The sequence below is a fragment of the Pistacia vera genome, unplaced genomic scaffold (genome assembly GCF_008641045.1).
Source record: "Pistacia vera cultivar Batoury unplaced genomic scaffold, PisVer_v2 Contig129, whole genome shotgun sequence".
NCBI classification, from domain to species: Eukaryota; Viridiplantae; Streptophyta; class Magnoliopsida; order Sapindales; family Anacardiaceae; genus Pistacia; species Pistacia vera.
The window spans coordinates 1,281,154-1,307,826 of NW_022195346.1; the positions used below are offsets into that span (position 1 = coordinate 1,281,154).

Consider the following 26,673-nt stretch of genomic DNA (forward strand, 5'->3'; position numbering starts at 1 on the left):
ACTATTACTGACAGTGGTGGAACCCAAAAATTATGTTTAATGAAGAGGTAGATCAAAGTGGAGAAAAAACATATATTAAGGGGATAAAAAAGTTTAAGAAATATGAAGGGTCAAAGGGAGAAGAATTATATATATATAAAGCCTAGGGTGGGGGCGGTCCTTCGCTGCCTATAGAAGACTACAAAAGTTATCATGCACAAGACAACGAGGCTATTTGGCTTGGTTTATCTACGAGTTAGCACTGTTTATAGGATTCCCCTTCCCTTATCGTAACGACGATGCGTGATATACGCCGCGCATTTAACATAATTAATCACAGGCCGTAAGCTCCTTCCAACCTTACCCATAGCTTTTCCTTGCATTTCCACACCCATCGGCCCATACTTATCTTTTCCATAGGACCAAGGGTTTCCTTAGAATATCATATCTGGTGGTTGACAAACTTTCTCCATAGTCCATCAAGCCTTCTGCTACTCGAATTGCTGAGGCCAGGTACTGTAGATTTCGTTTTTGCAGCTCTTTCTGTGCCCACTCCTGGAGACCCATCTCAAACCTAAACACCGCTCTGTGGGCTTCTTCTGCCATTTTCCCGATTTAAAATAAGTTTATCAAATTTTGAGCTTCTCCCTTGAGTTCTTTTTGAACTTATTTAAATTTCAAAAATATCCTTATTTTGTTTTATAAATTTGACTTGATTTATTCTTGTATATTAAAACATTTATTGGTAAATTAATATTATAATTTTCTTTTACATTTCCCTAACCAAAGAACTAACAAATGTTTCATAAAAGATATATTTTCATAAGCTTTACTCCAAGAAGCTCTTCTTCTATGCTAGCTCTACTCGAATAAACCATAATAAAGGAACCCATCAGCTAGAATTGAAAACAGGTAAATTGGGGAGTGAAGAATTACAAATATTTTTCTTCACTTATTTTCTGAAATCTAATAACAGAAATAGAAAAATACTAATTTTGGGATTCTGAAGGCTGTTTAAAAGAAAACTTCAATTTTTAAGAGATTTCAGTTCACATCTTCAAAGTCACTTAAGCTTTAGAGCTACTTCCTAATTTACTTGAGCACCACATTTGGGCCCAACTTTATCTACTTTATCTCCTTTTTCGTTGGACCCAAAACATACAGAGAAATGAATTTTAGTCTTCTAGTTATAACATCATTAATCCGTTATTAACATCTCATTTATATTTTAAAGTATAATGATTAGATTTAAAAAATGTGGAAATGAGGTCCCACATTGTAAACTCGGCAGGCATTATAATCCATCTGCCAAGTTTCTATACATATTTTTTTTTTTCCTTAGACTTAGATACTAAATTAGATACATTAAATTCTTTGGAGGGTATGATCTATGATATTTTAAACATATTTTAATATTTTTTTACAAGTTTTTTCAAGCAAGTTAAACATATTTCTTCTTGGAACTTTTTATTTTTGATAAAACCTCAACAAAATGAGGGAATTTTATTAAACAAAAAAGAAATCAAATACACCTAAAGAAGGGGACGTAATAAGCCTAACCTCTCGGAAGCATGCTAATACATAAAGATTTAAAAAAAAAAAAAAATGCATATGCCCAAGAAACTAAATGCATACAAATAACCAAAAGAGAAATGACACAAATTATTTTATTCTTTTGCAAACTTGAAGACATTCTACTCACAATCAGGTGTCTTGGTTTGATTGTTTGAAGGCATCTAGAGAATATCCGTTGCGACTCAAAACATATGAGAAACCATGTTCATGGTTGGCCTAGAATTTGGATTGGAATCCAAGCAATCAATTGTTAGCTTTATGATTGCTATCAGTTGATCTTGAATAGTAGGTAGAGGAAGTGGAAGGCGTTCGTCCAAAACATTGTTCAGCAACAAGTTCTCCCAAGTGAAAGGAGAGGATAGACTAGGAATAATATCACTTGGATACTTTCCATTGATCACTTCCAATGCTAACACTCCAAAACTATATACATCACATTTTTCAGTTACCTTCATGTGTAAGCAAGTTCTGCAAAGTGAAAGATAAATGATGAGATCATACTGTGTAAACTATATGAACAACAGTAGAGAGTAGAAGAAAAACAGAGGAGAAAGAACAAAAAGTATATATAGATCGATTTGTTTATAATTACATTTGAGCCTCCATGATCGAAATTCAATGTGGCTCCATATTCAGCACCATCACCTTCATACATGGTATTGTTTATAATTACATTTGAGCCTCCACAATTTATATGGAGTGACCGATAATCTGGCACATATGTAATGCAATCATTAGTACCATTGAAATAATTTTCCAAGTGCATGATCAAAACTCTGTTATTTTGACCAGCATATATAGCTTAATCTTACTACACAAAGCCTTAGTCACTGCTATTTTGGTCAGCTATAGATAAATCTGATTCTAAAACCAATACAACAAAAGATCATGTTAAGCTTAGCTATCTTAATACCATTGCAATACTGATGCTACAAGACAGTCTATTGGTACTAAATGAGGAGACAATACTCAATATATGTAAAGTCCTAGAAGTTGCTGGAGAAAGTACTCCGAAATCAGATTGTATTCAAATTGAAAAGTTTCAAAAAATTGCAAATCACATTTTGATCCAGGAAATCGTACTTACATTTTTGACAGCGGGATATTCTGGGGCATGAAAGATTTCCACTTCTATATGACATGAGAATCTAGATGTGTTAGTATAACATATATAGAGGTAACCTTCACAAGTTTGATATCATTATATCCGATCCCTAACAAACAAAGCTCTTATAGCATGTAAAGATTCTACAAGTGAAGAGAGTTATGATTTTACACATTGTTGACATCATATAAAGAATCAATTCCAGCTTAAATTTTTATGCAGACTATTGAGGAAACTAACATGAATATCTAGAGAAATTTGGCTAGCATTCTTCATTTATTTGTTATTTTTTTTTTTCAAAAATAAAATTGAAATGAAAATAAGAAGTTCTAATTTTGTATTTTCAAACTTTGAGAATGCCTGGTTTACATTTTCTTAAAACAAACTGAAAAAATTAATATTTATGTTATCATCTTATGAAAAATATGAAACATGTTAATAAAACAGAGAAAGAAACTGTAAAAGACATCCTTCACATATTGTTGTATTTTTAGCTTTATTTGTACATGTGATTTTCTATTTTTCCGTTCTATTTGCAAAAATGGATTTGATCAAGTGAATGGATATCACACATTTTTTAAGACAAATATGAGAAAATGAGACAAAAATAGAAGTGAATTTTCGGTCAATCTTTAGATAATATTATTAAGTCAATACGGATAGTTAGGTCATATGTGTTGTTTCTTATGGTGCAAATGTCTGTACTAGAGAAGCTTTGAGGTAAGGGTAATATAAATTCAAAAGTACTGTTAACCTTAAAGAAAATAAGAGAAGCCTTACATGTTGTTCTTTGAATAGAAGCTTCGGAACATGTTTAGATTACTGATAAAACAGTTAAGAAGACTATGAGTGGAAGATTTAAAGGGAACTAAGCTGACATTATGATATAATTTGAATTTGTTTACCTGTTCTCTGGACAACTACTTAGTGGTGTAAATTTATTAAAGGAAAGATCACTGCAAACAATGGATAAAAAATAAATTCATATATCTACTTTTAGATTAAATAATTGTACAATGAATAGTTACTAGATTTAGAAAAAGAAAATTCAAATAGTGGCCCTCAAATGAAAAGCAACATTAGAACTAACCAAAGTTGATAATCTTGATGGGTGGAAAAGACCTTTTGTGCCACAAAAAACAAAGAGGAAATTGTACATGCCATCCCAAAGTCAACAACAAGAAATCGATTAAGACATAGAAGAACAGATTTTGAAATAAGAGAGCATTTTCAAAAAATGTTAATGAAGATGTGGTTGATTACGGAGCTTCAGGTTCAAAATTATTAAATCTGGACTTCCATCCAGGTTTCAAATTATACCGGAAGTAATAACTACACAAGCTAATCACTTAACTCTAAAGATGCTACCAAAGGACAATGTTACAGCACCTTGTCAATAGGGTAGGTCCCTCCCTAAGCTCATCAAATATAGTTTCTTATACATTTAATAAAACAACTCAAGCTCTGAGCTATTAAGGAAGCAGTTGGCCATAATTTGGAGCATACATCAGGTATACCAGGTTTGGCAAACAGCTTGACAGAAGGTGGTGGTGATGCCTAGACCTTCTTGAATTGAGTCGTAATGCAATATCAATGCTGTACCTTGTGAGAGAAGTTACTTCGATTGTTTATATGGTAATGCATGGAAGGATGCAGGTGGAAGAATGGTTAACAGCATGTGCTTGTATAAAAGATATCATGAAGCAACCAGGTCACCTGAAGTCACTAGATGGAGAAGCAACAATTATGTTTATGAAATCACCTCTCATTTATGTACTCAAAGATGGGACGTCAGCATTGAAAGAAATCTCTCTCTCTCTCTCTCTTTTTCTATTTTTTTGGCAATGGGCAAATGAATATTATTACACCCACCAAAAGAAAATGACTATTATTGCCTCAAAATTTGTACAAAGATAACTAGTTGATAGTATTTTTATTGAGTTAAAAAAGAGGATTGGGACCTCAAAGATAATCTAAAAAAAAAAACTATATTAATATCAAGTTGAAAATCAAACCAAATCATCTAAGTTAGGAACATACAGATACTTTGATGTGTCAAGGAATGTTTCTGATATGCTTCCACTGAGCATGTTGCCACTCAAGAACCTAATAAGAAGAATGTGATATATTTTAGTGTGATATAATACTTCACTGTAATTGTAACAGTACAACAATTTCCATCAGAAAATAGAGACTTACATAAAGTTTGGAGTCGTTCTAATGCCATTAATTTCTCCTTCCAGCTTGTTAAAGGTCAGATCGCTGTATAAATACTAACAAAAGTTTAAGGAAATATAAAAGACTGAAGGTTATACGTAAAGGTATAAGGAAAAAATATGTTCTTCAGTTTAAATTTATTACTAAATATGTCACATAGCATGAACACAGCAGAAACATGAGATAGACACAATACAAGTATGATATGAGACAATACCATAGCAACATGACAAGAACATGGTATGGGTCTCATGCCTTGTCATGCCTAAAATTAGGTTCATCATGTTTTCCATGCCTTTTTTGAGGCCCATTTATAAGAAAATACTTCCACTCTGATAGGAACATAAAACATTTTAAGTGGAAAAAAAAAAGCAATATGTTGATTAGCACAAGAAGGATCATGCACATTTAGGCCTTATCTTTACAGTTACCACCATTTACTTCTTAAAATGATATTTCAGCTCCATCTACTCCTATATATTTAATATGTGCAAAAAATAATTCACTTTTATGTTTATGTAACAATACCACGACTTTCCTCCTAATTTATTTACCATGCTTCTTCAACATTGAAATAAATCTATTATAACAAATATAGAAACATGCAAAATTAGCCATGTCCTTAAGTTTAGATGGAGAATTTCCAGGTCCAAGTTACTCTGCAATCTATTTACCAGGAACACACATCTACACGGAAATGCCACTTTGAAATAGGAAAGACCCTTTCACAATAAATGTAGTAACCAGCTATCAACAACCATGCTGAATATCATAATTTTTCAGAGCCAAGCTTAAGTGTTATCAACTCCAATTTTATAACATGTAAACAAACATGAGGGTTATTGTTGTAAGATTTCACAGGTGACTAAGGCACCAGGTAAGAATCATGTCTCTTATTCTTGTGAGTTTACGTTCTTCAAACTTCAGTGATACTGAGGTCCTTTAAGCTTCTGAAAGAATTTACTAGGTGATATTAAAACATACAATATATAAGCATGGCAATTAATATTTGTAAACAGATATAAATACATTGGTGAGTGTAGCCTTACAGTGTGGTGGTTACTTCGAAATTATTGGTGTGGACAGATCCTGACATATTCAAGTTTCTCAAAATCCTGAAGACAAGTTTCACGTAACTGAGTGATTCTGACAGCAATTACTTCTATGATACGAAGCTTAGCATTAAATAAATAAATACAAAGAATCAGAAGCACCAAACATACAATTTTTTGAACAGGTTGCTGGTCAGATTTGGAAAAGGAAACTTTGGTCCATTCATATCAGTAATCCTCCTGTATATAAAGAAGATTTACAATTGTAGTTGAAAATTCAAGTCCCTACAGTTAATAGGGAAAAAGTTGAGAAAGTTCTTCTACTTACAGGTCATCCAAACTTCCCAGGCTGAAAATTGTAGCAGGGATAGGTCCTTCTAGTCCACTTGAATACATTTCCCTTCAATAAAGCAGCAACACAGCGGAAGTGGGCAGAAAAAAAAAATGAGGATCTATCTAAATCACAATCCTTCTTATGCATTTCAAATCAAAATTTGCTACAGATCAAGATCTTACAGCATTTCAAGATTAGTCCATCCCCCAATAAATTCTGGTACGGTGCCAGTAAAACTATTATCACTTATTCTACTGCACACATCAAAGTGAAAGGTATTCTGTTGATTTTAAACTATCTCGACTGGAGGAGAAAATATATGAAAATACTTACAACTTCTTCATGTTCTTCAGTTTTGCTAGTTTTATAGGCAACCTTCCAGAAAAATAATTGGAGGAAAGTTCCCTGAAATTGCATAGTCATGGCACCAAACCACCGTAGTTGTATGATTACTATTCTCAATAACAATTGCAAATGTAATATCAAGTTAAGAGTTAAGATACCATACAGGTTAGTTAAGTTGACCAAATTTCCAAACTCCTCAGGGACAGGACCAGATAACTGGTTTGCTTCAATGTTCCTAAATTTTGTTTTTACTGAGATTATGAAAAGAACTGAAACAATATGGATTTTCCCAGAGATAGTAGAAGCATTGAGTTTTTGAAGATCAAAGCATACAAGAAAGTGAGATTGGTAAAGTATCCCCAGTCGGTGGGAATTTCCCCTGATAAGTTTTTGGCGGTAAGGGAGCTGCATACAATTATTCATTAGTCATTATTCGTTATTCATTATTCATATCATGAAGAAGTAAACCCTGAATTGTGATCAAGATCATCAAAGGAAATTTTTTCTAACCCCTTAGTCTAAATACACTAAGGTCTCTATAGTTCAAATTTCTTCAAAAAGTACCCTTATGTTTACTCTCTTTGAAATTAAGCATCAAAGGGTCAAGTGATCATTTCTGAACATTTATCAATGAAAAGGGTACTTTTTGGTGAAATTTGGAACCACAGAAATCTTTTTTATATTAAGTCCACGAAATTAAGGGGTCAGTAAAAATTTCCCTTCATTAAACCAGAAAAAGTTGTAAATTTTTACTTACATATTAGTCAAATGCTGCATTGAAGCCCATTCTTTTGGAAGTGTACCACTTAGGTAGTTGCGGGCTAGGTCACTGTTAAGGAGAAGAATATGTTACATACAAAAATTTTCTCCTGAAACAAGTTAAAGTTAAGATGCCAATAAGACAAGGGATATTCAGAGAATGGAATGCCATGTTCTTTCCAGCAGTTCAGACCTCTAACACATACTTTTAGCGTATTTATAATATCACCCTAAAAGCTACTGTAGTATATCCATAACCTCGCTCTAAGAGCGCCTTGGTATATTAAATTATTCATAACCTTATTCTAAAAGCCTATGTCCAAAGGATGATTCAGGTTACAGTTAGCTTCATCTTGTATTCACTATTATTTTAAAGAATGAGAACTCAAAAAAATATTTTTTTGTTTTCAATTACAGTGTATTTTGATAGTTAAAATTGTGTAATAACATATTGAAACTTTTCATGAATAGGAACTTCTCATGTGATCATTCAGAATGATTTTTTAAACAGTGAAACTAACATGTATCTTCCAGAAAATAGAGGTTCTTTATGAACAATTTTTTTTAATGATCCTGGAAACAATTAATCAGCCAAGTTTCTTATTAATTGAGAATACAGAAAACTGTTTCTGAGCATTAAAAAACTATTTTGGACACAGAAAATCTAAATTTCCTTAACAACTAGGGTTTTAAACCTAAAATTAACCTGCATTTACTAGAATTGTCTATTATGAAACAGATCACATTCATAATCTATTAAAGAAAAGATTCCTAACTAACACAATTATAAAGAAAAATTTTTATTATAGAAAGATCTCATGGCAAAGACATAGAGCACAACCTGTCCAATAAGTGTTAACGAGATATGATAAAATGTCCTTACATTTCTTGGAGATACATAAGGCTCACCAATTCCCGTGGAAGCGAGCCCTGAAGACTCAAAACTTTGAGCTTGCTGCAGTTCAAAGAGGGAAAAGTTGTAATGAGGAAAGTGATCTCAATACAATGAAATAAAAACTTCCTTTGCACCAAAGACGAAGTCCCCATGAAAAAAAACTATATCCGATTCCATAACAATTACATAGTTTGAAATCAAATCATTATAGACTGCAGAATTATTTCCTTCGAAATTGAAAGAAAGAATTTGGTAAAATTCACAATTCAACAAGTATAGATACAATTTGAAATTGAACTCTCTTCAATAATAACTAAAACTACAATGTCAGGCCTGCATCCTTATCCAAGTGAAACTTGCAAAACTAAAGCGCCAATTTCATAACTCTGATATAAACTTCTACATGACTTTAACATTTGAAGCACAAAATATCCTCTCTTATTACGAATTAACAGTGTTCAGAAACAACTTGACAAAAGCCGAAACAGAACAAGGAAACGGAGAGACTTAATGGAGTGAATTGAGGTACGGGGGGATTCGAACTTGAGATAGGTGAGACATCATCTAGCTTTACTATCAAGTTAAGAATTTATTAGGTCAAAAAAAATTAAATTATTAACTTTAATATCATGTTAAAGCTCAATTTGATAATTTCATTTTGGTTCCATGCAAAATTAAGTAAATAGTAAATCAATTCAATTTCACCTAATTGAAATCGATCAGTGTTAAATTTTCTTATCAGAACGTACTAGAGATAAGAGGATGAAGAAGAAGAAGTAAGGGGGACTTACATGTTTGTAATGTGAGAGAAGGAGCCAATTGTGCGGTTACAAAAGATGGTGTTAGTCTGGCCATCTCCCGAGTGTTGAATGGCTAACGGGAGCATCCCTAATTGGCAAGGATCTGTAGAATTCAGGAGTTGGGCGCCCAATTTCTTAGCTATCACTCGAAGTACAGCAGCTGAATAAGACTCATTAGAATGGCGCCCCCGTCATTATATTTGAATACAAAATATTATTAATTTTATACGCCGCTAATATTTTAAATGCCCCAGGAATTATTAAAAACTATCAAATACCACCCTACTCACTCAGGGGTTTATGTTATCTATAGTGTTTTATGATACAGTTAATGACAGTTATTCCCTAAGGTTCGATTAAATAACAAAAATTCTCATAAAATTTATGGGAAAACAGAAATTGCTATGTTGTTAAGTTTTATGTGTTAATATTAACAATGAGAGGGCAATTCAGTAAATATTCATTGACCATCAACGATAGCCACATCTTTGGCTGTCGTTGACCATCAAACATGGCCAGATCTAGCCATCAATGACCAGATCCAAGGTGGATCTATTTGGAAAAAGTCATCTCGACGCATAATCAGTCAGATCCTATTGGTCATGCTCCAATACGGTGACTCCAGCCACCCTCTGGCAGTGGTGGCAGGCTGCTAGTATTCAATGGGTAGGTGGGGGTGTTTTTGTAATTTTTAATGTTTTTATTACATGGGCGTTTAGTAAATTAACAAACCTATGAGGTTTTTTTCATATCTTATCTCGTTATTCCCACCTAACTCTTACTTTTTCAAAAATTATATCCAAAATAATAAAACAAATTGACCAGAGAAATTTTTATTATTTTAGAAATTTCAAGGGGTACGTTTGGTTTATTATTTTGGATATGATTTTGGGAATAATATTGGGTGGTTGAATAGGGGAGTATTACGAGGTAAAATTTAAAAATTTATAAAAAAAGCCCCTAGGTTTACTAATTTAATTAAACACCCCAATATATAGAATGACAAAAATATCCCCACCACCTGCAGTGCCAGATTCCGGCCACCATCGTCGGAAACTGGCTGGAAAATCGCGATACGACACAGACCGGTCGGATTTGTGTCGTAATGCGTCGTTATGGCCTTTTTCGGCCAAATCCACCACGGATATGACCGGAAAATGCCAAATCTACGGCCTACTATGGCCGCGACGGCCGGAAAAGGCTAAAACGACGGCCAAAGATATGACCATCGTTTTCGGTCAATGATGACCAGAAAAGGCCAGATCTGACCGTCAGCAAGATATGATCGTCGTTTTCGGTCAATGATGGCCAAAATTTGACCATTTCTTTGGCCATCGCTGACGGCCAGATCCACTGTGGATCTGGCTGGAAAAGGCCAGATCGGTGAATTATTAGCTAGTTCCTGTTGGTAATTCACCGTTGTGGCAGATTCCGGCTACCATCGACGGTGGTTGCCGGAATCTGGCAAGTATGGGTCATGGGGGTGTGTTTGTTAATTTTTAAACTTTTTTTCAGGGGGTATTTATGAAATTAATAACCTTATGGGATCTAAAAGTAATTAAAAAATAGGGTAATATTTCTAGAATAATGTGCCAAACATTATTTAAAGAATAAGATTGGAAATATGGGTAGAAATAATAAGCCAAACATGCTCAAGGATATTTTTTTATCATATCAAACCTCAATGGCTCTATGTCTTTTAACTCTTTATGAGGGGTTTTATGATATTTTATTATGATATTTTATTGGGGTTATATTTAATAATGTTGGAAAATCACTAGGGCCCTTTGGACCCAATTTAATTATCACTAGGGACAAATGAAATAAACCTTAAATTTAATTACAAACCCCATGTATAAATTAATTACTATATTATATAAATCTTTTTTATAATTTATTGTCACTTTTTACCCTTACCTCTTTAATTTTCCCTATTTTCAATATCTTTCTCAATCTCTTATTATTTAGAAGGCATATTATCAATTTAGGTACAATGTTTTATCAAAATAATCAAAAAAGGGATACAAGTTTCAATTTTCTTTAATTTAGGGACACTTAATGGTGATTTACCGTTAACTTTAAAAAAAAAAAAAAAAAAAAAAGTCTTAAATACTTTATTTTAGTTTTTTTTTTCATTTATCATAAGCTAGAAATTCATTTACCTATTACTAAAATCCAATCGTCAAAATCTTGTGACTAGAAATTCATCACGAATTTTAATATTAAAACGACCGTCTTTGAATGATCTATCTATTTATGCAATTGTTAGTGACAACAAAAGTGACACCTTATTTGGATTTGATAAAGAAATAAATATTATGTGGTTGAAATTTTCTCCATCAAATATGATCAAATGTTGCATCCATTGCTATATAAAATTGTAAGTAAGGTTAAATAAATTATTTAGAAACGATTATTTTGATACTTACTGTTTCCAAAATAAATTGAAAAAAAAGATTTTTATTTACAGCAACCAAATTCCAAACCAATTACCGTATTAAATTTTATTTTAAATAAATTAATCATGTCTTATTTAATAGTCTTAAGTAAGTTTATATCTATTATGAAATTTAGGTAATTATATAATTACAGTATAATTTATCCTTTCTCTTTTATCGATTCTCTGAAATTCAATAAATTAACTGTTAAAGGAAAAAAATACCATAATGATTAAATATTACGAATTGGATAACAGCTAAGATATGACAAAGAAGTTGGGAACTATAAATGAGTGATTAAAATTACCTTCTCCGGGATGCAATGGAAGCTGAGCATATGTTGTTTCAGGCAGAATGAAAGAGAAAGTAACAAGAGAAAGTAGAAGCAACAACGGTTTGATGAAGATGAACATTTTTCAGGTTGAAAAATATCTTGTTTTTTGGTTAACGGATGTGAATTTCAGGCTGCAGGTTTAGAAGAGGATGTGTGGGAGATTAGATTTATAATATAATTGAAGTCGTTGATATATTAAATGGATTCCTAGATCTTGTGGACGACATCATATGATGGACCAGTAGAATACAATCGAGATCGAACTCCTTCAACTATCGCCCACTTAAGTAAAATTAAACTACAATGTCCTACCTGCATCCATATCCAAGTATAACTTTAACTAAAACCCCAAATTCTAAAATATAAGTATATAATATTTTAGATTATAAATCTCTACGTGAATCGACATTTGAAGCACAAAATGTCCACTATTTTCGAAATAGATGAGACATCTCGCTTTACTATCTTGGTTAAGAAAGTGTTAGATCCAAAACATTAAATTATTAAGCAAAATTCTAACATTATACTAAATTATTAGCTTTAATATCATGTTGAAGTCAATTTATAATTTCAATTTTGGTTCCATTAAGTAAATAGTAAATCAATTCAATTTTATGTACTGAAATCGATTAATGTTAATCTCTCATCAAAACTTCACAGAGATAGAGGCTGAAAAAGAAAGAAGAAGAAAGGGAGACTCGCATGTGTTATCGATTAAATCAGAGAAATTGGGGAAGAATTATACCGTTTGTTATTGATTACTTCTAGAACTTACAACACTTATATGGTACTGTAACTAACTCCAGTAAAATATAACTAAACTCTAGTCAACTAACTATAACACTTTACAACTCAGCTTAACTGTTACAACAACTCAGCTCTATTCTAACTACTGTAACTGTAAAGATATTACTAATACCCCGTCAAGTTGGAGGGTGATAGAGATTAAGAACATCCCAACTTGTAACAAATATGATGAGTCCTATGGCCAAGAGCTTTGGTAAACAAATAATTTGACTGAGAAGAATATAAGCCGTCTGAATCAAACCAGCCTTAAGCTTCTCATGGACAATATGTCAGTCAATATCAATGTGTTTGGGCTCATGATATATAGGATTAAAAACAATATGATTAGAAGCCTAATTATCACAAAACAAAGTAACGAAGCAAACTGGAGAAACCAAGCTCAGTAAGAGGTTGAGCCAGCAAACAATTTCACATACAGTAGATGTCATTGCCCTATATGCAACCTTAGACGAAGACTTAGAGATGGTAGCTTGGCGCTTGGATTTCCAAGAGATAAGGGAGAACCAGAAAGATCAATAGCCGTAATAGACTTTCTTGTCATGAGACAAGATGCCCAGTCAAAAATCACTATAAGCCATCAAATTTATGGAATTATCAGTAGGAAAGAATAAACCCAAACCAAGTGCTAACTTAACTACTTAAAATTTAGAGCAACTCAAGTGAGACTGTTTGGGATTATGCATGAATTGGCTCACACATTAACAGAGTAAGTGAGGCCAGGTCTTGTCATACTAAATATAACAAGTTGCCAATCAATCGTTGAAAACTGCCTGGGTCAAATAAAAGAAAATCATCAAGAGGTTTAAGTAGTTGATCAATAAGCTGCAGAAGTCATCTTCGAATTTTGGTCCATAGGAACTATAGAAGGCCTGATCTAGAAAGGCCAGATTCAAAGATAAGTTTCAAAACATACTTGTGTTAACAAAAACCAATTCATTTAGAAGACCTGGCCGCTTCAAACCCTAAAAATAACCTCAATAAACCCAAATCTTTCAATTTAAAATTGGAATGCAACAATTTTTTAGTTTGAACAATCATGGCATAATTGTTCCCTATAATGACAATATCATTCACATAGACCAAGATCATCACATGTGAGAATTATCTCTTTTAATAAAGAGAGAATAGTCTGACTTGGGCAGTTGAAATCCTCCGTAAAAAAGTTATGTGGTAAGTTATGGTTCTAGGTATGGAAGCCTGTTTTATCCATAGAGTGACTTGTATAACTTATAAACAATATTGACCCCCTCGGTTTAGCAAAACCTTAGGTAAAGTCATCTATATTTCTTCGTGCAAATCATCTTGAAGAAAAACATTATCAAGATTGAATTGTAAAGAGGCCAATGATGTGCAAGGAGGACCTTTCTACGGTTACAAGTGTTATTGTTCACCTGCTCCTCTCCTGTGAGTTGGATGGGAACGGGAGCATCCTGACTGGCAAGGATCCACATTCGGATTCACGAGTTTAGAGTTCAATGTCTCAGCAATGTCTCCATAAGGCTCATAGAAACGGAATGGCGCCCCAATTGTTAATTTTTTTTAATTATCTTAAATTATTTTTAGTAATAATTATAATATGCATATAATTAATTATAAAATGTTTTTGTGAAATGATAAAAAAAAAAAAAAGGTCACAATTTCAAATTTTCAATTGAAGGATACTTATTACTTAGATTGTAGTTAAATCTAGGGAGAACGACTGTTCCCACCCAAGGTTTGACAAAACGACATTTCCCACCAATCAAGTTTCAAAAATGATCTTTCACTATTCGTTAGTTTTCTGTTATTTTTTCATTAATATTTTACTGAAAATATGAAAATATCCTAAATATTTTACTTTATAAATTTTTATTATTTTTAATTAGCCAAAAAGTCAAATATTAAAAATTCAAAAAAAAAAAAAATAGTTAACCTCACCTAAAAAGTTAGGAGTATTCTATAAAATTGTTTAAAGTTAAATAATCTTAGTATTTATTTATAATGTCATCAATATCACATCACTATTATTTATAATGTTTTTCATTTTTACTAATTACATAAAAATCAATATTCCTAATTAATTAAATAAATAAAGAAAAAATGTATCTTTTATTTGGACTAATAAATAATTGAATAAAGACTTTGAATAACTAATTTAATTTATAATAAACTAATTAAGAAATATATTTAAGGATATTTTCGTCTTTTTAGTCAAATATTAACTGAAAACACTAACAACCTAACGAAGAGTGATAAAGTGTCATTTTGAAACTTGATGGGTGAAAAGTGCCGTTTCATCAAACCTTGGGTGGGAAAAAGTCGTTCTCCCTTAAATCTAAGAGAAATTGTATGAAGACTTAAATACCCTATATATTAATTTCCTTTAATTTAAAATTAAACTCTAAAATTTAAAAAAACCATAATAGTAAATAATTGAATCAATTTCTGATTTGAAAAATCCAAAAGAATAAAATAATTTGACTGGTTTGTATTCTAATTTTAAGAAATTCTATAACAAAAAATCGAAGCCACCCATCTTGCATCTCCTTATACTCTTTTTTCTCTCTTTTTAATATCTAACACAAAAAATCAATACAGCTGTAGCCCTGCTCCGCCACATGCGATGCCACTGTGGCTTTGCGAAACCTGATGCGGAGTTGGTTTCTCTGTTTCTTATCTTGCTCTTTTGGGTGTTTGAGTTTCTCAATGATTTTGATAAAAATTTTGTTGATGTTTTAGATTGGATAATGTTTGATGTTGTGCTGCGTGAAATAAATAAAATTGGAAATCTAAAACTTCGATGTTACAGGGTTTGATCTATCATCTGTAATTTTCCCTTTGGTTTCATGACTTGGACCCAGCCAAGCGATTTGGCAGATGATTTTTTTTTTTTTAATTTTAAAATTATGTTAATTCTTTGTATTTGTTAGATCCATGTGTCAAATTATGATGTCAAAGTTTTCTTATCGACTGCTTTTGCTTTTCTTTTATAACTTTATTACGTAATTACTAGTTGCCCTTGGTTCATGGGTAATGCTACAGTTACCGACTGATGTGTACCGAATGACGTAGCACAATCCTGACCGTTTATTTTTTATCAATTAATATTAATCAACGGTCAGGTTTGTCACGTCATTCGGTGCACAATTCGGTACACATCAGTCGGTAATTCTATCATTTTTCATGTTAAATTTAGCTGCAATCTTCTTTAAGTATCCTTAAATTGATAATTTGAAACCTGTGTCCTTTTTTTTTTTTTTATCATTTTATGCAAACATTGTACCCTAATTGACAATCTCCCTTATTAATAATAATATGAATGAGAAATATTATTAATTAAAAAAATTAATTTTTCATAAAATTAATTAGATTAAAATATTAATTAAGAAAATAAGTTAATTAAAATGACTGGAAGCTAAGCATATGTTGTCACAGGCAGAACACAACAGAAAATAAAAGAAAAGAAGAAGAGCAAGATTGGTTTTATAACATGAACATTTTCAGGTTGAAGAATTATTGATTTGAATTTCAGGTTGTGGGTTGGGGAGAGAATTGATTTAAATTCATAATTTATGATATAGATTTGGCAATTATTGGTTACTAAATGAAGTAAGAAATATATTTTTAAATTTTTGCAACAGTATATTGTATTACATTTTCTGCAAATTGAGGAGGGGCAATTAGACGTTAATACTGTGTTCTTACTAGGCACACACACATATATATAAAGAGAAACTTTTCACACATACATATATATATTGTGTATATACATATGAAACTTTTCATAAAATTATGACTATATACACAACCAATTAATTATAAATGAGTGTATGTTATCAAGTCATTGCTAGTGAACAGGGGCGGAACCAGCCCATTTGAGGGTAAGCTTTAGATTTAAAAAAAAAAAAATTACTGATATGTAGGCCCACAAAAATTGCTATTAATATATACTCAGGCTTATTTCAGATTTAAAAAAAATAGAATTATTATATATTCATACTCACAAAAAACTTGCTCTATATATATATATTTCACTCCACATCATTAAAAGTTTAAAACTTTTTTCATGGCTCCACCTGTTTTTTAGATTTTATCCCCAAATTTCTTACTCTCTCATTCTCTTTCTCATGCTATTCGCTTTTAAAACTTTGAAGATAAAAATGTTGAAGTTTTACTACTCAAGGTGCCACAATTAGCTCGGTTTTTTCTGTTTATCAGTTTTAGATATGTGTATTGGTCATTTCAATTTAATTTATTTTATAGTTGAATCATGTTTGTTTTTTATTCTAATTTGATGGGAAAAGGCATGGATCTTGTGAGTTTGTTTTGTATTTGTGTCTAAGAATGTTTCGCTTTCCCAAATTGAACCTTAACTTATTTACTGGATGTTTATTTTATCCTTCACCCACCACTTTCTTACATTTCAAACGTCATCGTTAGCTGCTCAAAATTATTAAAAAATTTGAGTTACTATCTATGTTTATACCAATAAATTCCTTTTTTTTTTAATTAATTCATATTAAAAGTAATAGACGTTACTGTGATTATGTTTGGTTTACTTTAGCTTAGGCTAGGTCTGATCAAAGTCATGAAATTTTATATTATAACTTTGGAAGCCAAAAAGAAAAAAAAAAAAGAGAAAAAATAAGAAATTTGTGTGGAATAGTTTTGGTGGATTGTGATTGTTATAAACTCTTGATTATATGGATTTAGGATCGTTAATTAGATTCCCGAAGAGGTCTTTGTGCATAAAATTTTTTTTTGTTTTCCTTCTGAATTGGATGTTATTTTCAACACATTTGCTCAAACTTTTGCTTCTCATAGATTTATCAAGTAGGAAGTATTATGTTATTTCATTCTTTCTTTTCAGGTTCTTGATATTGTATCATTTCATTTGCTTAAGGTTTTGTGGATTTTTTTTAAATTTTCACTAGTGGTTTGGCAACAACATGGCGGAGCCGCAGAGGCCCACCTTCAGCAAAAATCCTAGGTCCGCCACTATTACTGACAGTGGGGAACCCAAAATTATGTTTAATGAAGAGGTAGATCAAAGTAAAAAAAAAAAAAAAAAAAAACATATATTAAGGGGATAAAAAAGTTTAAGAAATATGAAGGTCAAAGGGAGAAGAATTATATATATATAAAGCCTAGGGTGGGGGCGGTCCTTCGCTGCCTATAGAAGACTACAAAGTTATCATGCCAGACAACGAGGCTATTTGGCTTGGTTTATCTACGAGTTAGCACTGTTTATAGGATTCCCCTTCCCTTATCGTAACGACGATGCGTGATATACGCCGCGCATTTAACATAATTAATCACAGGCCGTAAGCTCCTTCCAACCTTACCCATAGCTTTCCTTGCATTTCCACACCCATCGGCCCATACTTATCTTTTCCATAGGACCAAGGGTTTCCTTAGAATATCATACTGGTGGTTGACAAACTTCTCCATAGTCCATCAAGCCTTCTGCTACTCGAATTGCTGAGGCAGGTACTGTAGATTCGTTTTTGCAGCTCTTTCTGTGCCCACTCCTGGAGACCCATCTCAAACCTAAACACCGCTCTGTGGGCTTCTTCTGCCATTTTCCCGATTTAAAAATAAGTTTATCAAATTTTGAGCTTCTCCTTGAGTTCTTTTTGAACTTATTTAAATTTCAAAATATCCTTATTTTGTTTTATAATTTGACTTGATTTATTCTTGTATATTAAAACATTTATGGTAAATTAATAAATTTTCTTTACATTTCCCTAACCAAGAACTAACAAATGTTTCATAAAAGAATATTTCATAACTTTACTCCAAGAAGCTCTTCTTCTATGCTAGCTCTACTCGAATAAACCATAATAGGAACCCATCAGCTAGAATTGAAAACAGGTAAATTGGGGAGTGAAGAATTACAAATATTTTTCTTCACTTTTTTTCTGAAATCTAATAACAAATAGAAAAATACTAATTTTGGGATTCTGAGGCTGTTTAAAGAAAACTTCAATTTTTAGAGATTCAGTTCACATCTTCAAAGTCACTTAAGCTTTAGAGCTACTTCCTAATTTACTTGAGCACCACATTTGGGCCCAACTTTATCTACTTTATCTCCTTTTCGTTGGACCCAAAACATACAGAGAAATGAATTTTAGTCTTCTAGTTATAACATCATTAATCCGTATTAACATCTCATTTATTTTAAAGTATAATGATTAGATTAAAAATGTGGAAATGAGGTCCCACATTGTAAACTCGGCAGGCATTATAATCCATCTGCCAAGTTTCTATACTATTTTTTTTTTTTCCTTAGACTTAGATACTATTAGATACATTAAATTCTTTGAGGTATGATCTAGATATTTTAACAATATTTTAATATTTTTTTACAAGTTTTTTCAAGCAAGTTAAACATATTTCTTCTTGGAACTTTTTATTTTTGATAAACCTCAACAAATGAGGGAATTTTATTAAACAAAAAGAAATCAAAACACCTAAAGAGGGGACGTAATAAGCCTAACCTCTCGGAAGCATGCTATACATAAAGATTTAAAAAAAAAAAAAATGCAATGCCCAGAAACTAAATGCATACAATAACCAAAAGAGAAATGACACAAATTATTTTATCTTTTGCAAACTTGAAGACATTTATCACAATCAGGTGTCTTGGTTTGATTGTTGAAGGCATCTAGAGAATATCCGTTGCGACTCAAAACATATAGAAACCATGTTCATGGTTGGCCTAGATTTGGATTGGAATCCAAGCAATCAATGTTAGCTTTATGATGCTATCAGTTGATCTTGAATAGTAGGTAGAGGAGTGGAAGGCGTTCGTCCAAAACATTGTTCAGCAACAAGTTCTCCCAAGTGAAAGGAGAGATAGATAGGAATAATATCACTTGGATACTTTCCATTGATCACTTCCAATGCTAACACTCCAAAACTATATACATCACATTTTTCAGTTACCTTCATTGTAAGCAAGTTCTGCAAAGTGAAAGATAAATGATGAGATCATACTGTGTAAACTATATGAAACACAGTAGAAGTAGAAAAAAACAGAGGAAGAACAAAAGTATATATAGATCGATTTGTTATAATTACATTTGAGCCTCCTGATCGAAATTCAATGTGGCTCCATATTCAGCACCATCACCTTCATACATGGTATTGTTTATAATTACATTTGAGCCTCCACAATTTATAGGAGTGACCGATAATCTGGCACTATGTAATGCAATCATTAGTACCATTGAAATAATTTTCCAAGTGCATGATCAAAACTCTGTTATTTTGACCAGCATATATAGCTTAATCTTACTACACAAAGCCTTAGTCACTGCTATTTTGGTCAGCTATAGATAAATCTGATTCTAAAACCAATACAACAAAAGATCTGTTAAGCTTAGCTATCTTAATACCATTGCAATACTGATGCTACAAGACAGTCTATTGGTACTAAATGAGGAGACAATACTCAATATAATGTAAGTCCTAGAAGTTGCTGGAGAAAGTACTCCGAAATCAGATTGTATTCAAATTGAAAAGTTTCAAAAAATTGCAAATCACATTTTGATCCAGGAAATCGTACTTACATTTTTACAGCGGGATATTCTGGGCATGAAAGATTTCCACTTCTATATGACATGAAATCTAGATGTGTTAGTATACAAATATAGGTAACCTTCACAAGTTTGATACATTATATCCGATCCCTAACAAACAAAGCTCTTATAGCATGTAAAGATTCTACAAGTGAAGAGAGTTATGATTTTACACATTGTTGACATCATATAAAGAATCAATTCCACTTAAATTTTTATGCAGACTATGAGAAACTAACATGAATATCTAGAGAAATTTGGCTAGCATTCTTCATTTATTTGTTATTTTTTTTTTCAAAAATAAAATTGAAATGAAATAAGAAGTTCTAATTTGTATTTTCAAACTTTGAGAATGCCTGGTTTACATTTTCTTAAAACAAACTGAAAAAATTAATATTTATGTTATCATCTTATGAAAAATATGAAACATGTTAATAAAACAGAGAAAGAACTGTAAAAGACATCCTTCACATATTGTTGTATTTTAGCTTTATTTGTACATGTGATTTTCTATTTTTCCGTTCTATTTGCAAAAATGGATTTGATCAAGTGAATGGATATCACACATTTTTTAAGACAAATAAGAAAGGACAAAAATAGAGTGAATTTTCGGTCAATCTTTAGATAATATTATTAAGTCAATACGGATAGTTAGGTCTATGTGTTGTTTCTTATGGTGCAAATGTCTGTACTAGAGAAGCTTTGAGGTAAGGGTAATATAAATTCAAAGTACTGTTACCTTAAAGAAATAAGAGAAGCCTTACATGTTGTTCTTTGATAGAAGCTTCGGAACATGTTTAGATTACTGATAAAACAGTTAAGAAGACTATGAGTGGAAGATTTAAAGGGAACTAAGCTGACATTATTATAATTTGAATTGTTTCCTGTTCTCTGGACAACTACTTAGTGGTGTAAATTTATTAAGGAAAGTCACTGCAAACAATGGATAAAAAATAAATTCATATATCTACTTTTAGATTAAATAATTGTACAATGAATAGTTACTAGATTTAGAAAAAGAAAATTCAAATAGTGGCCCTCAAATGAAAAGCAACATTAGAACTAACCAAATTGATAATCTTGATGGTGGAAAAGACCTTTTGTGCCACAAAAAACAAAGAGGAAATGTACATGCCATCCCAAGTCAACAACAAGAAATCGATTAAGACATAGAAGAACAGATTTTGAAATAAGAGAGCATTTTCAAAAAATGTTATGAAGATGTGTTGATTACGGAGCTTCAGGTTCAAAATTATTAAATCTGGACTTCCATCCAGGTTTCAAATTATACCGGAAGTAAATACTACACAGCTAATCACTTAACTCTAAAGATGCTACCAAAGGACAATGTTACAGCACCTTGTCAATAGGGTAGGTCCCTCCCTAAGCTCCAATATAGTTTCTATACATTTAATAAAACAACTCAAGCTCTGAGCTATTAGGAAGCAGTTGGCCAATATTGGAGCATACATCAGGTAACCAGGTTTGGCAAACAGCTTGACAGAAGGTGGTGGTGATGCCTAGACCTTCTTGAATTGAGTCGTAATGCAATATCAATGCTGTACCTGTGAGAGAAGTTACTTCGATTGTTTTATGGTAATGCATGGAAGGATGCAGGTGGAAGAATGGTTAACAGCATGTGCTTGTATAAAAGATATCATGAAGCAACCAGGTCACCTGAGTCCTAGATGGAGAAGCAACAATTATGTTTATGAAATCACCTCTCATTATGTACTCAAAGATGGGACGTCGCATTGAAAGAAATCTCCTCTCTCTCTCTCTCTTTTCTATTTTTTTGGCAATGGGCAAATGAATATTATTACACCCACCAAAAGAAAATACTATTATTGCCTCAAAATTTGTACAAAGATAACTAGTTGATAGTATTTTTATTGAGTAAAAAAGAGGATTGGGACCTCAAAGATAATCTAAAAAAAAAAACTATATTAATATCAAGTTGAAAATCAAACCAAATCATCTAAGTAGGAACATACGATACTTGATGTGTCAAGGAATGTTTCTGATATGCTTCCACTGAGCATGTTGCCACTCAAGAACCTAATAAGAAGAATGTGATATATTTTAGTGTGATATAATACTTCACTGTAATTGTAACAGTACAACAATTTCCATCAGAAAATAGAGACTACATAAAGTTTGGAGTCGTTCTAATGCCATTATTTCTCCTTCCAGCTTGTAAAGGTCAGATCGCTGTATAAATACTAACAAAAGTTTAAGGAAATATAAAGACTGAAGTTATACGTAAAGGTAAAGGAAAAAAATAGTTCTTCAGTTTAAATTTATTACTAAATATGTCACATAGCATGAACACAGCAGAAACATGAGATAGACACAATACAAGTATGATTGAGACAATACCATAGCAACTGACAAGAAACATGGTATGGGTCTCATGCCTTGTCAGGCCTAAAATTAGGTTCATCATGTTTTCCATGCCTTTTTGAGGCCCATTTATAAGAAAATACTTCCACTCTGATAGGAACATAAAACATTTTAAGTGGAAAAAAAAAACAATATGTTGATTAGCACAAGAAGGATCATGCCATTTAGGCCTTATCTTACAGTTACCACCATTTACTTCTTAAATGATATTTCAGCTCCATCTACTCCTATATATTTAATATGTGCAAAAATAATTCACTTTTATGTTTATGTAACAATACCACGACTTTCCTCCTAATTTATTTACCATGCTTCTTCAACATTGAAATAAATCATTTAACAATATAGAAACATGCAAAATTAGCCATGTACTTAAGTTTAGATAGAGAATTTCCAGGTCCAAGTTACTCTGCAATCTATTTACCAGGAACACACATCTGCACGGAAATACCACTTTGAAATAGGAAAGACCCTTTCACAATAAATGTAGTAACCAGCTATCAACAACCATGCTGAATATCATAATTTTTCAGAGCCAAGCTTAAGGTTATCAACTCCATTTTATAACATGTAAACAAACATGAGGTGTATTGTTGTAAGATTTCACAGGTGACTAAGGCACCAGGTAAGAATCATGTCTCTTATTCTTGTGAGTTTACGTTCTTCAAACTTCAGTGATACTGAGGTCCTTAAGTTCTGAAAGAATTTACTAGGTGATATTAAAACATCAATATAAGCATGGCAATTAATATTTGTAAACAGATATAAACATGGTGAGTGTAGCCTTACATGTGGTGGTTACTTCGAAATTATGGTGTGGACAGATCCTGACATATTCAAGTTTCTCAAAATCCTGAAGACAAGTTTCACGTAACTGAGTGATCTGACAGCAATTACTTCTATATACGAAGCTTAGCATTAAATAAATAATACAAAGAATCAGAAGCACCAAACATACAATTTTTGAACAGGTTGCGGTCAGATTTGGAAAAGGAAACTTTGGCCATTCATATCAGTAATCCTCCTGTATATAAAGAAGATTACAATTGTAGTTGAAAATTCAAGTCCCTACAGTTAATAGGGAAAAAGTTAGAAAGTTCTTCTACTTACAGGTCATCCAAACTTCCCAGGCGAAAATTGTAGCAGGGATAGGTCCTTCTAGTCCACTTGAATACATTTCCCTTCATAAAGCAGCAACACAGCGGAAGTGGGCAAAAAAAAAATGAGGATCTATCTAATATCACAATCCTTCTTATGCATTTCAAATCAAATTTGCTACGATCAAGATCTTACAGCATTTCAAGATTAGTCCATCCCCAATAAATTCTGGTACGGTGCCATGTAAAACTATTATCACTTATTCTACTGCACACATCAAAGTGAAAGGTATTCTGTTGATTTTAAACTATCTCGACTGGAGGGAAAATATATGAAAATACTTACAACTTCTTCATGTTCTTCAGTTTTGCTAGTTTTATAGGCAACCTTCCAGAAAAATAATTGGAGGAAAGTTCCCTGAAATTGCATAGTCATGGCACCAAACCACCGTAGTTTATGATTACTATTCTCAATAACAATTGCAAATGTAATATCAATTAGAGTTAAGATACCATACAGGTTGTTAAGTTGACCAAATTTCCAACTCCTCAGGACAGGACCAGATAACTGTTTGCTTCAAGTTCCTAAATTTTGTTTTTCTGAGATTATGAAAAGAACTGAAACAATATGGATTTTCCCAGAGATAGTAGAAGCATTGTTTTTGAAGATCAAAGCATACAAGAAAGTGAGATTGGTAAAGTATCCCCAGCGGTGGGAATTTCCCCTGATAAGTTTTGGCGGTAAGGGAGCTGCATACAATTATTCATTATTCATATCGTTATTCATTATTCATATCATGAAGAAGTAAACCCTGAATTGATCAAGATCATCAAGGAAATTTTTTCTACACCTTTCTAATACACTAAGGTCTCTATAGTTCAATTTCTTCAAAAAGTACCCTTATGTTTACTCTCTTTGAAATTAAGCATCAAAGGGTCAAGTGATCATTTCTGACATTTATCAATGAAAAGGGTACTTTTTGGTGAATTTGGAACCACAGAAATCTTTTTTATATTAAGTCCACGAAATTAAGGGGTCAGTAAAAATTTCCCTTCATTAAACCAGAAAAAGTTGTATTTTTACTTACATATTGTCAAATGCTGCATTGAAGCCCATCTTTGGAAGTGTACCACTAGGTAGTTGCGGGCTAGGTCACTGTTAAGGAGAAGAATATGTTACATACAAAAATTTTCTCCTGAAACAAGTTAAAGTTAAGATGCCAATAAGACAAGGATTTCAGAGATGGAATGCCATGTTCTTTCAGCATTTCAGACCTCTAACACATACTTTTAGCGTATTTATAATATCACCCTAAAAGCTACTGTAGTATATCCATACCCTCTCTTAAGAGCGCCTTGGTATATTAAATTATTCATAACCTTATTCTAAAAGCCTATGTCCAAAGGATGATTCAGGTTACGTTAGCTTCATCTTGTATTCACTATTATTTTAAAGAATGAGAACTCAAAAAATATTTTTTTTGTTTTCAATTCCGTGTTTGGATAGTTAAAATTGTGTAATAACATATTGAAACTTTCTAATAGGAACTCTCATGTGATCATTCAGAATGATTTTTAAACAGTGAAACTAACATGTATCTTCCAGAAAATAGAGGTTCTTTATGACAATTTTTTTAATGATCCTGGAAACAATTAATCAGCCAAGTTCTTATTAATTGAGAATACAGAAAACTGTTTCTGAGCATTAAAAAACTATTTTGGACACAGAAAATCTAAATTTCCTTAACAACTAGGGTTTTAACCTAAATTAACCTGCTTACTAGAATTGTCTATTATGAAACAGATCACATTCATAATCTATTAAAGAAAAGATTCCTAACTAACACAATTATAAGAAAATTTTTATTATAGAAAGATCTCATGGCAAAGACATAGAGCACAACCTGTCCAATAAGTGTTAACGAGATATGATAAAATGTCCTTACATTTCTGGAGATACATAAGGCTCACCAATTCCCGTGGAAGCGAGCCCTGAAGACTCAAACTTTGAGCTTGCTGCAGTTCAAAGAGGGAAAAGTTGTAATGAGGAAAGTGATCTCAATACAATGAAATAAAAACTTCCTTTGCACCAAAGACGAAGTCCCCATGAAAAAAACTATATCCGATTCCATAACAATTACATAGTTTGAAATAAATCATTATAGACTGCAGAATTATTCCTTCGAAATTGAAAGAAAGAATTTGGTAAAATTCACAATTCAACAAGTATAGAACAATTTGAAATTGAACTCTCTTCAATAATAACTAAAACTACAATTCAGGCCTGCATCCTTATCCAAGTGAAACTTGCAAAACTAAGCGCCAATTTCATAACTCTGATATAAACTTCTACATGACTTAACATTGAAGCACAAAATATCCTCTCTTATTACGAATTAACGTGTTCAGAAACAACTTGACAAAAGCCGAAACAGAACAAGGAAACGGAGAGATTTATGGAGTGAATTGAGTACGGGGGATTCGAACTTGAGATAGGTGAGACATCATCTAGCTTTCTATCAAGTTAAGAATTTATTAGGTCAAAAAAATTAAATTATTAACTTTAATATCATTTAAAGCTCAATTTGATAATTTCATTTTGGTTCCTGCAAAATTAAGTAATAGTAAATCAATTCAATTTCACCTAATTGAAATCGATCATGTTAAATTTCTTATCAGAACGTACTAGAGATAAGAGGATGAAGAAGAAGAAGTAAGGGGGACTTACATGTTTGTAATGTGAGAGAAGGAGCCAATTGTGCGGTCACAAATGATGGTGTTGTTTGGCCATCTCCGAGCGTTGAATGGCTAACGGGAGCATCCCTAATTGGCAAGGATCTGTAGAATTCAGGAGTTGGCGCCCAATTTCTTAGCTATCACTCGAAGTACAGCAGCTGAATAGACTCATTAGAATGGCGCCCCCGTCATTATTTGAATACAAATATATTATTTATACCCGCTAATATTTTAA

General features: G+C 32.1%; 1 protein-coding gene across 3 annotated transcripts; it reads right to left on the reverse strand.

Moving 5' to 3' along the window:
• Positions 1–1,950: 1,950 nt before the first annotated feature.
• On the reverse strand, positions 1,951–26,554 carry LOC116121908 (probable LRR receptor-like serine/threonine-protein kinase At1g29720). 3 transcript variants are annotated; one of them, XM_031407815.1, is made up of 18 exons: positions 11,807–11,976; positions 9,053–9,221; positions 8,250–8,321; positions 7,365–7,436; positions 6,941–7,012; positions 6,771–6,842; positions 6,596–6,667; positions 6,445–6,516; positions 6,257–6,328; positions 6,100–6,168; positions 5,926–5,991; positions 4,859–4,921; positions 4,700–4,765; positions 3,565–3,615; positions 3,440–3,481; positions 2,642–2,685; positions 2,147–2,265; positions 1,951–2,022 (listed from the first exon to the last, which is right to left on the reverse strand). In XM_031407815.1, the coding sequence occupies exons 1-18, from the start codon at positions 11,910–11,912 to the stop codon at positions 1,996–1,998; spliced, it is 1,326 nt and encodes a 441-aa protein (XP_031263675.1). In that variant the 5' UTR covers positions 11,913–11,976; the 3' UTR covers positions 1,951–1,995. The 3 variants fall into 3 exon arrangements, 2 of the variants coding, with proteins under 2 accessions (XP_031263675.1, XP_031263676.1); XM_031407816.1 differs by lacking the exons at positions 9,053–9,221; positions 11,807–11,976 and adding an exon at positions 26,431–26,554; XR_004126799.1 differs by lacking the exons at positions 1,951–2,022; positions 2,147–2,265 and adding an exon at positions 3,750–3,781.
• Between the last annotated feature and the right edge of the window lie 119 nt (positions 26,555–26,673).